A 16,069-nucleotide genomic window follows, 5' to 3' on the forward strand; every position below is an offset into this window, starting at 1 on the left:
GTGGATTTGCTATGGTGACCTGTGGCTTACCACTGCACACCACTGTAGAAGGTGTTACTTGTTGCAGTGGTGACAGTAGAAGAGGCAGGCTGGTTGTTTGGGTCTGTTGATGTTGCAGGTGGTGTAGCTATTATGGCTTCTTGTAAGAACAGTGGCAGTCCTAACAGTTGCTGCACTTGTTGTCACTGTTTGTGTTTTGGACTCCTAGCGGAAATAGCTGGGTGGAAAGTTTTGCCCTTTGGTTTTTTTTGCAGATGTTGACGCTAGGGCCTTTCTGACTGGTGGCTGTTTTGATTCCTCAGTATAAAATTGGAAAACATGCAACTAGAATAATATCATCACATGAAATTTGTTTCCCTTATGGACTATACTTGGTTCACACGCTGATCAAGTAGTTATTGAATAAACAATCATACCAAAACACATTTGTCATGCAAGCTTACTTCTTACATTAACAAATAGATTTGAGTTTTATGGACATTTTTGATACTTACCTGGGCCCTCTGAACCTCCAGCCTCAGATCCGCCTTCTATTCCCTCTATACTGGTGAGATTAATGATGGTTCAGACTTGCTCCTCTGAATGTCCAAGCTTCAGGAGGCTCAGATTTATGTGACTGGATAGTAAATCTCTGTCAAAACGTTTTAAGTCCTAAAAGCGCTTTTCGGAATCTGCATCTCTGCTGGGTTGTATGTACTAAGATTGAATTTATCTTTTTTGAGTGATTCCTTTCCAAATCTTTAATCTGATATTAGCACGGTATTATGTAAGAATTGCTCCATTTTGCGCCTCTTCTTTAACCACCTCCTCAGCCAGTATCTATTTTTTTATTTTTTTTATTTTAGAGGTTTTCTATAGCGCTAGCCAGACCCGAGGGTATCAGAGCGCTTTACAACATGATGTCGAGAAGACAAATGCATGATAATGGCGTGGTGGAAAAATGCAGAAGTGTGGTGAAAGACAGTACAGTTCTGCTTAACGTCAGAGGTGCGTCGTTAAGGTAGAGAGGTCTCAGGTGTAGCCTTGCGGTAAAAAGGTCGGGAGTTAGTCTCAAAGACCAGGGACCACAAGTCTAGTGCTGGAGTTGTTTCCGCACGAACAATCACCAAGGGGTGATTGTTCGTGCGGTGTCTGAAGGTTGACCGGTGGGGGAGCGATGTCCTGTGCCTCCCAGCTGGGGGCGTGTGAGTCACGTGAATGCGTTCGGGAAGGCGCGGTTGAGGTAAAGGGCTTTTAAGCGGCTTTTGAATTTTGCAAAGGAGGGGGTGGTTCTGATGTCGACTGGGATGGCGTTCCAGATTTTTGGAGCATTGCCAGCAAAAGAGCTGGCTGCAGTCTTTTGTTTACGTGTTTTTGAGGGGATGAGAAGGAAGGCGTTGGAACTCCTGAGGCTTCTTGTTTGGCCGGCTTTCTTGAGTTTGGAGGCTAGGTATTCCGGTTTCCCTGTGTGCAGGGCTTTGTGTGTGAGACAGGCAGTTCTGAAGCTGGCACACATTTCCATCGGGAGCCATTTTAGATCTCTGAGAGCGGGAGATATATGGTCAAATTTTTTGATTCCGGTGACCATTCTGGCCGCTGCATTGAGGGTGGTTTTGAGAGGCTCTAGGTGTGCGCTAGCTGTGCCGGTGAGGACTGCGTTCCCATAGTCCAGTCTGGACAGCACCAGGGATTGGGTGGCTTGTTTGAGGTCGCTCTGAGGGATGTGGGGTTTGATTTTGTTGAGGAGCTTCAGATTGAGGAAGGCGCTCTTTGCGGAGTTCTTGATGTGATTGGTCATGGATTGTTTGGGGTCAAGGGTGATTCCCAATGATTTGACCGAGGATGCCAGTGTGAGATTTCCGTTGAGTGCATCAATTGCTTTCATCCATTCGACGATTTGCGGGTTTTCTTCCTTGTTTGAGATGAGTAGGATTTCGGTTTTTCTCTGATTGAGTTTGAGGTGGTTCTTTGATAGCCATTCTTGGACTTCTCTGAGAGTGTTGTTGAGTCTTAGGATGTCGTTAAAGGAGGAGGTTTTCAAGTAGATTTGAGTATTATCTGCATATAGATGAAAATGGATGTTTGCTTTTTTCAGCATGGAGGTGAGGGGTTCCATGTATATGTTGAACAGTTGAGGGGAGAGAATGGATCCTTGAGGGACACCTCTGTTCACGGGGAGGAGGTCAGAAGCAAATAATTTGATTTTTACTCTTTGTGAGCGATTTTGGAAAAAGGAGGAGAACCCTTGCAGGACCACTTTGTCTGCACCGACCCTCTCTTTGAGAGCTTTGATGAGAAGACTATGGTCTACAGTGGCAAAGGCTGCTGACAAGTCTAGGAGGATGAGTAGACAGCAGTGGTCTGAGTCAAGGGAGTAGAGGATGTAGTCCATGATGTGTAGGATTGCAGTTTTGGTGCTGTAGCCTTTTCTAAAGACTGATTGGTGATGGTCTAACAAATAATGTTGTCAATATGTTTGTTCAGTTGACGGTTTAAGGTTCACTGACTGCATACTTGCTTGCTCGCAAAGGAGTAGGATGGGATCAATAGCACACTGTCTGTATTGTAGTAAATTGAAAATCCACACGAAGGCAGCCAAGAGATCTGATGATTGAAAGTGGTAATAACATTGAGTGAAGGATGGGTCTGTTTGCTCCAGACTGCAGAGAATGAAGTCAGTGTGCACTTCTGTGTACTCAACCTTCATTTGAAACCAGGAAAGTGCCTATTTCCTGTTGTTATTTATGTAGTTTCCTGTCGATGCAGCTATTCCGTGCATGCACATTTTTTGTGATGTTCTGGTCAGATTGTTTGAGGGAATAATCACTTGAGAAAAAAAATGAGGTCTTGAGAAATCGCATCTGGTATTTCCGAATCAACAGGGCATGGAAGATACTCGTAATTGTGCAAGCTTCAGGGTCCAGCAGACAGACTTATCAGCCAGCAACGGTAAATCCGGGTGAAAAGTATCGGCACCCAAATATGTCCTCACTTGTATTCAGGGCCTAAGCATTTGCATCCCTCTGCAAATTATGAGCTGTAATATAAACTTTGCCATCTAGTAGTAGACATTTACCTATATTGACCATGACACGGGCAACCAAGCTTTACCTTGTGCCAGGCTTATTTCTAATCTGGATCGTGGATGTAGATTTGGAAACTGTACCTCCATTGAGAGCTTTGCTCAGTAAGAATATTACATTTGCCAGGGAATACATCCAGGTTTCAACAGCGTGTAAATTGCACATATAACATCTCTCTGAGATAGAGGCACTAACCCTTTCACACATAGTCACTTGTCTTTGATTATAAATATTTCAGCCTTGGAAACATGTTGTTTCGTCACATCCTGTCACAATTATATTTCACCTTTCTTGATAATTACCATGTTGTAGACGATGGGAGCATCCCCTGATCCTGAGAGTTTAACATATGATATGTTAGAAATGGTACTTATACCCAAGTTACAGCACTACATTGGGTTACATGATATATACGTCATCACAGGATTGATAGCTTTTAACTGGTCGAATGTGCAGGAACATGTCCTAGTTACTGTCATCCAATAATTTAACTTTCTTGGTTGCCACCCTACAATGCCATTGGTTTCAAGTAATTAATGTGAACTTCATAAAATCAGATTAGATATGACACTGGTTACTCATATAAAGGTGTACCTAAATTATAACTGAAACCTTTATGTGTTTATCAATAATGTAAGGGCACCCCTCCCAGACGGCTATAAACGAAATCTTTAGGGCACACCTTGAAGGGGTGTATGCAAAACAGTTGGTTGGACCAGATAACCTTGGGACGACATTCTTAGCACACTTAGACATCCACAGGTTGGGGGCTGAAGAGAAGATGACGATAGAAGAGGATAAAATAAAAGAGGAGGTTCTTGTGATTTTACGGGGGCAGAAAACTGCAAAAACAGAAGAAGGGGGTGGAATTCTATCATAATTATGCAAATGTAGTGGTTAATAGACTTCTGGAGGTTTACCAGGAGGTGTTCCAGCGTGGATTCCTTCAAGATACCATCAGTGAAGCTCTTGTGCTAGTCCCAAAGCCAGGTAAAGAGCCGGTAGAGAGGACGTCCTATAGGCCACTTTTACTATTGAATGTTGACGTTAAAAAGTTGAGCAGGTTGTTGGCTGCGAACCTGCTCCAACATCTACTGACCCTGATGCTTGAAGATCAATGCGGCTTCATCCCAAAGAGAAGAACCATCTTTTTTTCAGCATAGACTGTTCCATGTTATTAATGACCCTGACTTGTGGGAAGGGTCATATGCACTGGCGTTTCTTGATATCGAACAAGTGTTCGATGCAGTCTCGTGATACTATCTGTGGTATGTTCAGCAGAGGGTGAGTCTTGGACTAGATATATTCAATGGATTAGGCTGCTGTACGCTGAACCAAAAGCTAAGGTCCAGATAGGTGGTCTGGTATCTGAGACCTTTCCCTTGTATCACGGTACGTGACAGGGTCGCCATTGGTGGCACTGCTGCATCGTAAGCTTGAGCCCTTGGGGATACGGGTCGGCAACAACGCACATGTGGTGTCTTTGTATTCCGATGATGCCCTGTTGTACGTACAGGACCCTGTAAACTCGGTCCCGGTGCTTTTGGAGGACTTCGGAGTATGTCAACACTAATAAATCACGCCTGTTGTCTCTGGGCGGCATTTCTCAGTTGGACGCTGATATGCTACCACTAGTTGGGATGCCTTGAGGAGCTGAGCGTATTCGTTATTGGGGATCAGGATTGCATACGAGAAGCAGCATTTCCTGGACCTTAATATAGGCGGAGTAATTGAAGGCTTGTGTGCTTCAGTAAGGTTCTGGAAAGAACTCACACTCTCCCTGAAGGGTAGGGCTGCATTGGTAACAATGGTGATGTTACTGCAGTGTTTGTATGTCTTGCCGGGGAACACTCAATGAGATCCCTAGAAGATACTTTAAAGAGTTAGACAGTCTGATAATAGATTTCCTTTGTGCCACTAAATGGAAGTGGATAGGGCTCGCCATGTTGAAGCAGACGTGAGAACAGGGAGGTATTGACTTTCCCAGTCTGAAACTTCGCTACTTTGCGGCTCACCTCAAATACATGATTCATTGGCTTGATGTGGAAGACAACTGGGAAAAGAGGCTCCTGAGAGGCTCACATGGGAGCCACATACGCCCTGAGCTACTTATGTGCAGTGCACTGACACCAACAATGCAGCTGTTCGTGATCAGACAGATGGGTAGCATATGGGAACAATTGGTTATGGGAGTGCTCCATTGTGCCCCATACGCTTGAGATATGCCAATCTGAGTGTTGAAACCATTTGAGGCTATAGATGATGTGATGTCAGTACAGAGATGGCGTGAAGGGGGATGTGACTCCCTGGAGACGTATATCTCGGTGGCCAGTTTATCATGCAAGATGATGCAATGGATTCATTTGCATTGGGTACTGGACAGTATCTGCGATACGCTAAGATATCGGCTATGGCCCATTAGATTGGGCCCTGTTTTCCTGATAAACCATTACCCTCACAAACACTGACCAGACTGTTAGACCTTACTGGAGGATGAAGACTCATAACACATTTATATTGTGGGCTCCGAGAGGACCTGCCAGAGACAATTCCTTGGAAACGCAGCAGATTTTCAGGACCTGCTTGGTGAGGCCTTAACCTCATGAGAGTGGCAAAAAGTACACATGGGGGCGTGTACTGTAAGCTCTAATGCACTCTTTAAACTTGTACAGTATAAATACGTACACCAGGAATACCTCTCTCCCAGGCCACTTCACGCCATTTACCCTACTCGATCTGACAGATGCCCGTAATGCAGGACCTCAGAAGTGGACTTTGCGCATGTGGTGTGGAGCTGCTCATCCATAGTGCCCTACTGGAATAAAGTCTTGCAAAACGTAAACAGGGCAACGGGGTGGGAAGTCTTGTCTAACCCATGTGAGATGCTGCTGGGCCTAATTATAGCCCCTCCAAAACGGAAACTTAGAGGCCGATTCCGATGTCATTCAGAAAGGCTCCGAATGGGATTTGGTATTGCAGAATCCAATTTGTAACCCTTGTTTCCGAACGAATCATACACATTTCCCAACGGCCGATTATGATGCCTGGAAACTGTTCATGCTGTCCGTATCGGTTCTGAAAGGCATTCGAACAGCCCGGGTCTTTTTTAGCCGAATCGTACAGCTCTATGGACACGGTTTCCGAATGTGCGATTACGATGCCCTATTCGGAAAGCTGTTCAGATTCGGTCTGCCCGACACAAAACAGCTTTCAGAATCTGTCTTTGGGAGCCCGTAGCAGGCCCCCCTTTACCCGGACCTTTCGACCTATGGGCCCCTTCTCCACAACCTTGCACCGTGTGGCAGGCACCATAGGGTGCCTGCCACAGGGTGCAAGGTTTACCCCAGTAACCCCTTTTTTCAATTGGGGCTGGTGTTTGCATTTGGAACATAGGCTCCCATTGAAGTCAATGTGAGTCCATCCTAACGATGTTGGGAAGCATCGTAATTGGTTGTTCGGACTTGCAGGACCCGATTCGTTTGGAAACAATTCAGAGACTGATTCGTTCTGAACAATTACCGAACAACATTGGAATCGTACCCTTTTTCCGTGAACTCCTGAAGCTAGGTTTGGTGCTGGCTACAACGTGGATTGCTGTTAAATAGATGGGTGCATATCCACCCAAATACACAGAATAGCTATGTGAAATGTCTGAATGGGCAGCGGCTGAGGAGGTTAGAAAGAAGCATATGAGATGTGATGAACAACTGGAGGAGGGCCTGATAGCATGGAGACAGATGCTGTTTGAATAACGAGCGGATGAGGAGATGGATGGTTCTGGTGACAAGATATAAAAGTTATTGTGCTAGGTCTGGGTAATAGAGAACTTGTAAGAGGGTGGAAACAATGAAGCTGTACTCCAAGAAACCAACTAGATGGCAGACAAGAGACCAGACAATTGCGAGGTACATCCGACCACAGCGCAAGGACTGAAACTAATATCCCATGGGCCTTATTTATGAAGGACTTGCGCCGCCGGTGCGTCACTTTTAACATGGGAAAAAGTGACGCACCTACGGCGCAAGTCCTTCATAAATAAGGCCCCATGATTCTAGTTGTGTATTATCAATCGTATTAAATGTTTATTACACTCTCACATGAACAATCAAGAAGGTGGGGAATGTTGGGGATTACGTTTTTTCCTTATGTTGTGATTTACTCCTGCATTTATACACCTGAAATACTATACCAGTATTGGAAATGATGTACAACGTAACTGGAAACCAATAAAAAAATACATGAAGAAAAAAAGAATGTAAAGGCACCCTTTGTAAGCTTCTCTATTGATAAGGAAGAGCCATCATCATATTTGTTTGGGTGACTGTGGTCCATGGCCTAGAACTGCTCACATCCAGGCTGATGTGAAAGTAGCTACACACTCCTAGAAATAGATGCAACTACATTAACGTTCTAATGAAAAGATGCTTTTCTGGCCAGGGGCTTGTTAAGTGCAGATTACATTTCAACTACATTAATAAAAAGTTGCAAAGACTTTAAAAAAATGTGGCAACATTTCGGAAGGTTTTGAAATTTCACCATGTACATCTGAAAATTGTGACTTTTATGACAATTTACCACCCATAACCTTATTTTACACAAAAAAGTTAAAACACTTTGGAGAAAGCAGTTAGTTAAACATGTTGAGAAAATTCTACAACATTTGCCAATGTGCATAGAAAAGTCTTGGAAACGGTAAACTTGGAGAAATATATTTCTCGTAGATTATGTAAGATTATTCCCGCTACATAGCAAAAATGTACTTGCATTGCAGAAGGAAACCTCACTCTGGCAAAGGTGAACTCAGAAATGTTAAAATTTTCGCAAAAAATACAAATCAAAATCAGAAACCCTGCAAAACTCTGACTTCAATTTTACACATATCTGCCTTCGATCCAATTTCCCTACTTCTGTTCTGTGTCTCCTCTTGCTTGCATCCCACTAATCATGTACACTCCTAGTTTACCCTTTGAGCTAGTTTAATATTTGGAGAACAATTTTTGTAATTTTCACCATAGATTCATTTGTATTGTAATATTCCTTGAGAAAAGTATAATGCCAGAGTGAACTTCAAATAACCCATAATTACAAAGAAAATCATTCCACTGCAGAATGAGTATCACTGAATGCAGGTATTCAAAAGATGCACTAGATATCACCCTTCTCCAGATATGACAGCTTATTTTGTCAACTTTTACTCTTGATATTCTCTTTCAGGGGCGCATCATGAACTGTATTCCCCTGTGGCTGCTACATAATGATTGGGTCCAAAATAAATTTCTGGAGAGTATTAGGATACGTTTACAGGTGGATGGAAAAGCTGGAGAAAAGAAGCACTCTAAGGCATAGTTTTACAGGTGTGTATGACTAATATGCTGTTTTTCTAAACATAAACGGGTCAAGACTTGAACTTTTCTGGGGCAAGTGAGGGCAAGGTCCCTGTTCTACTCTTGCTGGCTGTGATTTGATATCCCCCACCTCCATCGCCTGCTAGGTTGGGGTCTAATCTCTCATGGCTACCAGGACCCTCCTATTCCAGGTAGTTGTAGTCTTGACCCAGCCAAGACCCATTCACAACCATTAAAGACAGGTTGTAGACTGCGGTGCTCCTTCCAATGTCATTTACTGCTGGATGAAGCAGGCTTGGGGCAGCAGTTCACCTCTGAGAATAATGTGGCCAGGAATTCCTGACACCTTAAAACTCTAGTACACCCAGCTAGGCACACAGCTATACAGTGGGGGGTGATGGGGTCAAGAAAGTGCTGAGGGAGATCTGGAATGGTACTCTATGGTGTCTGCATTTATGTAGTGTCTACTAAATTGCTTTTTGGGTGGCAGCACGCTACTCAATGGGATGTGTATAACTTGAGAGTCTTCGACATGCATAAGAAATTATAGTTTGTTAACCCTGGGCGCAGATTGCGTAGTAGCGCTACGCATAGCTATGCGAAGTGCACTTCGCACTACTCGAGCTACGCATAGCTACGCAACCTGCATAGTGCACTGTGCAAAATGCTGTTCGCACTGATTGCACAGTGCCGGATGCTTGTCCGCACTGTGCAATCAGTGCAAACCTCATCTTGCCAGTGCAAGCGGTTCATTTCTGCCGCTCGAGTAGTTTTCTACTTGAGCGGCAGCTTTCTCAACACGGACTGGTAGTTTCTCATCGTGAGCAGTCGTGAGCATATGCGACCACTCGCGAGCATACGTGACCACTCGCAATGAGAAACCTGACCTCTCCACGTTGAGAATCTCGCCGGGAGGTTTATTTTCCAAGCTCGCGATTGGCAACTTGATGTTGCCTATTGCGAACAAGGAAAAAGTCTCGTCTGGCTGTCATTTTGCTCGCTCGCGGTTGCCAACTTGGCGTTCAGGACTTGAAGCAAGCAAAATATGACAGCTACGCTATGCTACGCATGTTTGCACTGTGCAATTCGCGTAGTGCGAAGTAGCACAAACTTCGCAAACTACGCGAGTGTAGCGTAGTACTTGGCCCAGGGTTATTTGTTATAATGTTTGCCAAGAGGTTTGTGAACAAATTATCATGGAATTTGTCTGGTTTGTTATATATGAATGTTACCATGCTGTCCTGCAATTTGTTTTAGATGTTTGTTGCAAGTTGTCATGTAGATTTCATGTACACAGTAATGCAGATGTAGTAAGGAGGTTAAAGAGGTCAAGAAGCTCAATCATTAATGTGGTTTATTCAAGTGGCTGAAGCGAAGTCGTGTGCAGGTAATCATGAAGTTTGGTTGCGCAAGTTACATGCATGAAGGTATAATGTGAAAACTTTTAAGGCATGTATGCCGAAATTAAGTATTTGATGCTGATGGTATAATGTGCCCAATATTAATTCACAAATTACCCAAATTGTATTGAAAAATTGAATTTCAGTAGTGATAAACCTTTTTAAGATAGATACTCATTTTTTTTATTAATTAATTTTTTTATTAAGGATCTTAGTGCAAAACAATCGATTGGCATACATACATGAGCTACGTATGGTTAACACAGTGTAATTGTATCGTATTTTACAAATGGCTAGTACAAAGACTGGGAGACATGCGTCAGAAATCTCAGCAAACTTACTCCGTTGCTCAACCGTGTGGTGGGAAAGTAAAAGGAGAATAAAAAGAGAGCAAGACAGAGAGAAGTCACAAAGGAAAAATAAAAAAAGGGCAAAGGGGAAGAGGGTATTACCCAGTGTTAACAAGTGAATGGTGTAGGAGGTCTCTCAAGACTAAGTAGGCAATGTCAGCTAGACTGTAGTAGGAGATATGGAAGTTTCGAGTGTAGACCAGAGCAATGTGGTATTGGTAAACTGGCTAGAAAAGAGACTGTAAAATTGTCTCAAGGGGGTTGATTAGTTCAAGATATCAGTCCAGGCTATTCCACAGGGTCTTATTGGCTGAAATACAAAGGTATTGGGTAGCGAGAATAGAGTGCACGTCCCTAATGTATGTCAGCCATTCCCACCATGTGTTGATGGAGATATTCCCCAGTGAAGTGCTTTCCAAGAGGAGAGAATGGGTTTCATAAGTGAAGGTCAAAATTGAGAGAAATTGGGTATTGATTGATGAGGGTGAAACCCTTCTCAAGCAACAACCAAAATCCTTGTCAGGGTAAACCACAAAAGTCACTAAATTAACCTGTGTTTAACCCTCTGGTAGGATGCCACAAAAGCAGTCATGCGTAACTTAGAGGCAATGTGTTAAGTATTTATGCAGCACACAAACAGTAACCAGGTGAAAACACAACACAAGAAACATTCCAAACCACTTTAGAAAAATAGGTTAAAATATAATAAACAATCTGAGAGCTAAATTATAAATTTCTAATCAGTAAAACTCATGATATTGATTTTTAAAGGTTTAGATAAAAGTAGTGAACTGGGGGTGTATACTGTTGAGCTGGACTGTGACAAAGTCACAAGTTCAGGTCAACCGCGATGGAGCATGGCCCTGATACAGGGACCAGGTTAGTCCCTCTGAAAAAGTTACCTTCTCAATGTCCTGTTCACAGCGTTCAAAACTTTAGGATTTCACAGGAGGAGCTCAACTAATGGCAGGCAAAGGTCCAGAACCGACTGGGCACCGCTTGGGGATCAGTTGCTCACTCCAGCAGAGTCCAACAGGGCTCAGGAAGGTCCAGTTGCAGGCCCAGGCAAGTCCAATTGGGATCACTTGCAGAATACCAGACGTAAAATATCATGTGGACAGAATATTGTGTCAAAAATATAGAGGACCAAAATACCAAGAAGGTGAGTACAAATAGGTAAGTATGGATTTACTTTTATTAACTCCACATCTACAATGTAGGATATATATATCTTCAAGGGACATAGATGTGGAGTTACACAAAGTTAAACTTTGCTTACCTATAGAAACTTACCTTCATGACATTTTTGTCCTCGATATTCTTTTTTTAATTTTTATTTTTTTGCGGGGGAATCACATGTTTATTCCGTTTATACTGGATTTTTACTCCATGTTTCCCTTCGGTACAGGTTTGATCAGCCAAAATGTACTAGGGAAAATTGCAAGGGGATACCGTAATTACAAATACCAGACTTTTTTTTGGTTTTTTAACTTTGTTTATTGATTAGAATCACATTGGTACATTACATGATTGAACGACACATTGCATATTTTCATCAAGATAGTACGGTTAAAACATTAATCAAGAGTTGTTCATTACATATCTCCTACCAGTCTCTCTTGCCTTCACATTTCCATTTCAGTTGTGGGTAACACACATAAATCTCCCCTGTGTTCGTTCCACCGTGACCACTTCTTATCCCATTTTTTGGGGCATGCCCGAGTCTTAAAAACCTCAGTCTCCGCAATCATAAATCTATCCATTGCTTTGGCCCACAGGGAGACACGAGGTAGGCGCCTGTCCCCCATGCCCCTAGCCACTTCTCTCTAAACCAGTGTGTAATCCAGGGTTGTAAATTGTCTTTCGACTTCTGTGAGGTCAGTAGCGTCCCAGATGTTAAATAACCCAAGCTGTGGTGTAAGTGTTAAAGCTTTCCCCAGGGCTGTGTGCATATGAGTCGGTCCTCGAAATTCTTGACACAATATTTTGTCCCACAATATTTTTGGACACCTTCAGTTGCAGGTCCAGGCAGGGCCAGTTGTAGCAGGTCAGCTGATACAGTTGCAGGGAGGCCTCTGCAGCTTGTTCTGTCCCTGTAGCTCAGGACAGAAGACCCTTGGAGTCACTCGGATAGTCCTGGGTTCAAGAAGATTGCTATGTCTCCTTCAAACAGCATGGCAGGTGTCAAGCAGCACGCCAGGCCTCCGTAAAACAGGGCAGACCTTAAGCAGCTGGGAAGTCCTCAAAAGAACAAGGCAGGCCTCAAAGAGCAGGGCAGTTCTCTGGTATAAGCAGGGCAGTGCTCTGAGAAACAAGGCAGGCCTCAAGCAGCAGGGCAGTCCACTGGAGTACAAAGCAGTCCTTCTGTGCTCTTCTGAAGGTCAAGAAGTGTACCGAAGAATTGATCTGAAGTTCTACAATATACCAGCTCTAGAGTAGTAGAAACCTCTGGAGTTTCCCACCCCAGATGGTTCTGGAATTTCCTTCCTCCCTGCCTAGATCTCAAGATGTCTAGGTGACAAAAAGCTTGTGTCAAATTCTTTGTGACTGTGTTGAGGCAGCTTCTTTGAAATGTAAGTTGTTTTTTTGCAGTTTTATATAGAACTTGACTGAAGGTATTGGAGCACTTACTTGAGCATCAGCCATTACACAAGGATGCATTAATTTTTGTTGTTTTAGGCATGGGGAGATTAAATGATTTGCCCACATGCTGTTGAGCTGACACAAGACTCGAACCTGGTTCCCCAGTTAGTCGGCAGCTTTTCCATGTTTTCAGAAGTGGGCACAAGAACTAGCCATAATGGTAAAGTGCACAGAGTTCTAAAAGTTAACAAAAACAGATTCAGCAAGCAGAAGTGACGAAGGCAAATTGTTTGGGTGTGACCTGGCAGAGAGGACCAAGTCCAACACGAATGAAGCAAGTGTTCTCTTTGATAGGGTTTGGAGTTTAAGGGGGAACATGTTGAGTGCTGTTTGACAGCATGAACAATTTCAAGTTATCTAGGAGCGTAAATGGGGGCTTTATGCTAGGGTGTGTGGATCCCATTGAAAAGTTTTCATTTGATGGTGTTAAAGTTCATTTGCTAACAAACTCTGGGTCCATGTTAACAAGTATCTCCAGAAAGACCATTAATGAATACAGTCTGACTGAATATCCACCATCTCTGCATATAATGGAAGGTGTTTATGGTAGGGAATCAAAATGTAGTTTTATGGTATTTCAAAGACCTGGCATAATTCAAGGGACACTGTGTTTGAGTAAAAGTATGCTTCTCATCCTTTGTACAGAACATAGCAGATTGGCATCATCAAGGATGTTTGGGAATTGTGTTGAGGCTTGGAACTGATCATCAAATGCTAATGTTTGTGAACAGATATAAAAGAGGTATGAAAATGCAGTGAGTAATATAAAGGCATTCTGGAGGGTTTGATGATAAACTTGGAGAAATGGTAGAGTTTAAACATGTTTTTCAAGTGAAACAAGATGCCTTAGCGGGAAAATATAACATAAGCTACCAGTCAACGAGTGTTCGGGATGAGTTAAGGGAGGAGTTGGATAGGGTATGCATTCGGAGTTGACCTGTGTTTCCGTACACAGAATTTCTGTGTGCGGGAATACCAGGACTATTTTCCTGGATTTGCCGTGGCACCCTTTAAAACCACTCTCTGGTCCACTTACATTTTACATTTCCTCAGAGTCGATAGAAAATAATTGCGGTAAAGTCCAGTACTTAGTAATTTTGTTTCCTGCATGTTACTTTCCCGTTAGGGGACTTTATCTCATGTTGATCAAATTCAGAAGTGGAGATTACAATTGCAGTCATTAATTTCGGCCACAGTATCTTCTGTCCTGAATTCTAGCCAGCTCATAATGAAAGCTTATGCATCAGTTTAGAATGGTCCAGGAGAAGGTGAAAAAGATGAGGAGTGTTTGGTAGCCAGTACTAGTGTTCTTCGAGTGAATGTGTTACAGAGGATGTATGGAGAGCAGCCATGACAGTGGGTGTGTAGGTGAAGAAAGTGATGGAACATGCTAGGAAAGGTTAGATTAGAAATGACAGCTTAAGTTTAAGCCTACACCCATTCAGAATAGTGGAATCAAAGGTTACCCCTGAATGAAATTTCTCAGACCGTGTTACAGATAGGCTTGTCATTGTTGCCCATAAAGGACATCAGAGCATGACCCGTAATATGAAAATAGTGAGTGAATGGTGCTGCTGGTTTGAGATGGACCCAGGAGGTGGAAAGGAAGTCCTGGAAAGGAATGTGGAAAAGTATGTAGGGTGCATGCAGGGCAATAAAGAACGTAAAAGGAGTAAAATACCACCAAATGATAGAAGGAGAATGTCCAGAAAGTAAAATAGAAAAGGTAAAAATTGATTTCATAAAGTCATTTACATGCTTTGATAGCTTCTGAGACATTTGCCACAATGTTGTTGGACCATAGATGAAAATGAGTGGAAGACCTGTTCACAAGAGAACCAAATAAAACAATGCAATTGCATTTCCAATAGATATGTTTTCAAATGAGATAGTGTTGGACAATGGAGTGTAGTTTTCTCCGTGGAGATACAGATGCTTTTGGTTGAAGTGGGTATAAAGCATAAGAAGTTCAGGTTATATTTTTCTTAGGGAAATAGAATGGCTGAGAGGGCAAAGAGGCTAGTGAATGCCGCAGGGAGGCAGTGGTAGCTGGTGTGGTATTGGCTGATGCTCTTTGTTCCATGTTGTATGCCTGTCAAAGTACATCCGATAGTTTTGCAAGGTTGTCTCTATTCTTTACTTTACTGGGGAAAGTGGTATAAAAGATATTGTGGCCAGACTGGTTTCTCCAAATAAGAATAAGTGGGAGCAGGGATGAGCACGGAATGTGAAGAGCACAGAATGGGAGTAGATGCCACTGTGCAGGAAAGTCTCAAATTGAAGCGAATAAAGTTGTGCTGGTGAGCAGGATTAGGAAATGGAACAGGATATATGTAAGGTTGCTTGGCAAAATGAGGAAGAACGAGTTGAAGTATAGTTCTGAGGTGGCTGTACAAACAATGAGAGAGAAATATGTGTAAGTGTGGAATTGGCAGTGGTCGAACTGTGAGCATGTGGTGAGAGGTAGCATGTTGAAGGGGGCCTGGATTAGGACAGAATGTGTGCTTGGATAGAAGTACCTATGATTAGGTGGAATCAAGAAGATGAAATAGTTCCTATGAGGAATCCGGGTCTACTGAGTAGATGCAAAGATTTTGTGATTCAATTACATTTTTAGTCTAGAGTGGAATGTATACCAATTTCCACATATTGGTCCTGTAGGTTTTTATGACTGCAATGTAATATAGATTTTCTTTTTCATTGATTTGTTTTATTGATTTAGGCCACTATCTTGTGAACATCGCAGCTTACCTATTATTTGTTTTATTGTTTAACATCACCTAGTAACTCTACAGTAGTAGTGTGAAATAGACATGTATTTATCCTAGCGTCAGAATAGATGGAAATACCAAAAAGACAATATAGAACACATCTAACAACCTTCTCAGTACCTCAATTACACACTGCTGAAATGCTGCTGGATCATTGCAGAGTCCAAAAGGCATCACCTACTATTCAAGAAATTAAATTTAGTATGGAATGCTGTTTTCCATTTGTCACCTTCTGAGACTCTGACAGACAATAGTCTGAATTCAACTCAGCTATCCTTGCAGTCAATTCAGTCAATCAATCACATTTCTTTATTTCAGGTTACAAAGAACCATAAAGGAAACAACCTTACAAGGAACAGATGACACACAATAGGATAGAAAGAGAATTCAGGCAAAAAATAGAAAATGAGCAAACTTGATGAGCCTATGCTATAAGGACACAAACAATTCAATTGCCCAATATTATCTAATAGAATACACTGTGGGGCACAAAATTGA

At 42.6% G+C, this 16,069-nt stretch overlaps 1 protein-coding gene across 4 annotated transcripts in view; it reads left to right on the forward strand.

Moving 5' to 3' along the window:
* The window catches only part of HSD17B3 (hydroxysteroid 17-beta dehydrogenase 3), a 1,142,586-nt gene that overhangs the window by 1,063,123 nt on the left and 63,394 nt on the right, over window positions 1-16,069 (forward strand). For all 4 annotated transcript variants that reach the window (XM_086961177.1, XM_086961176.1, XM_086961175.1 and 1 more), the window contains one exon: window positions 8,277-8,416. In XM_086961177.1, coding sequence (XP_086817303.1) covers window positions 8,277-8,408 — 132 coding nt within the window. In that variant the 3' untranslated portion in view covers window positions 8,409-8,416. The remainder of the gene's footprint in view (window positions 1-8,276; window positions 8,417-16,069) is intronic.

The sequence above is a fragment of the Lissotriton vulgaris genome, chromosome 3_1 (assembly GCF_964263255.1).
Source record: "Lissotriton vulgaris chromosome 3_1, aLisVul1.2, whole genome shotgun sequence".
NCBI lineage: Eukaryota > Metazoa > Chordata > Amphibia > Caudata > Salamandridae > Lissotriton > Lissotriton vulgaris.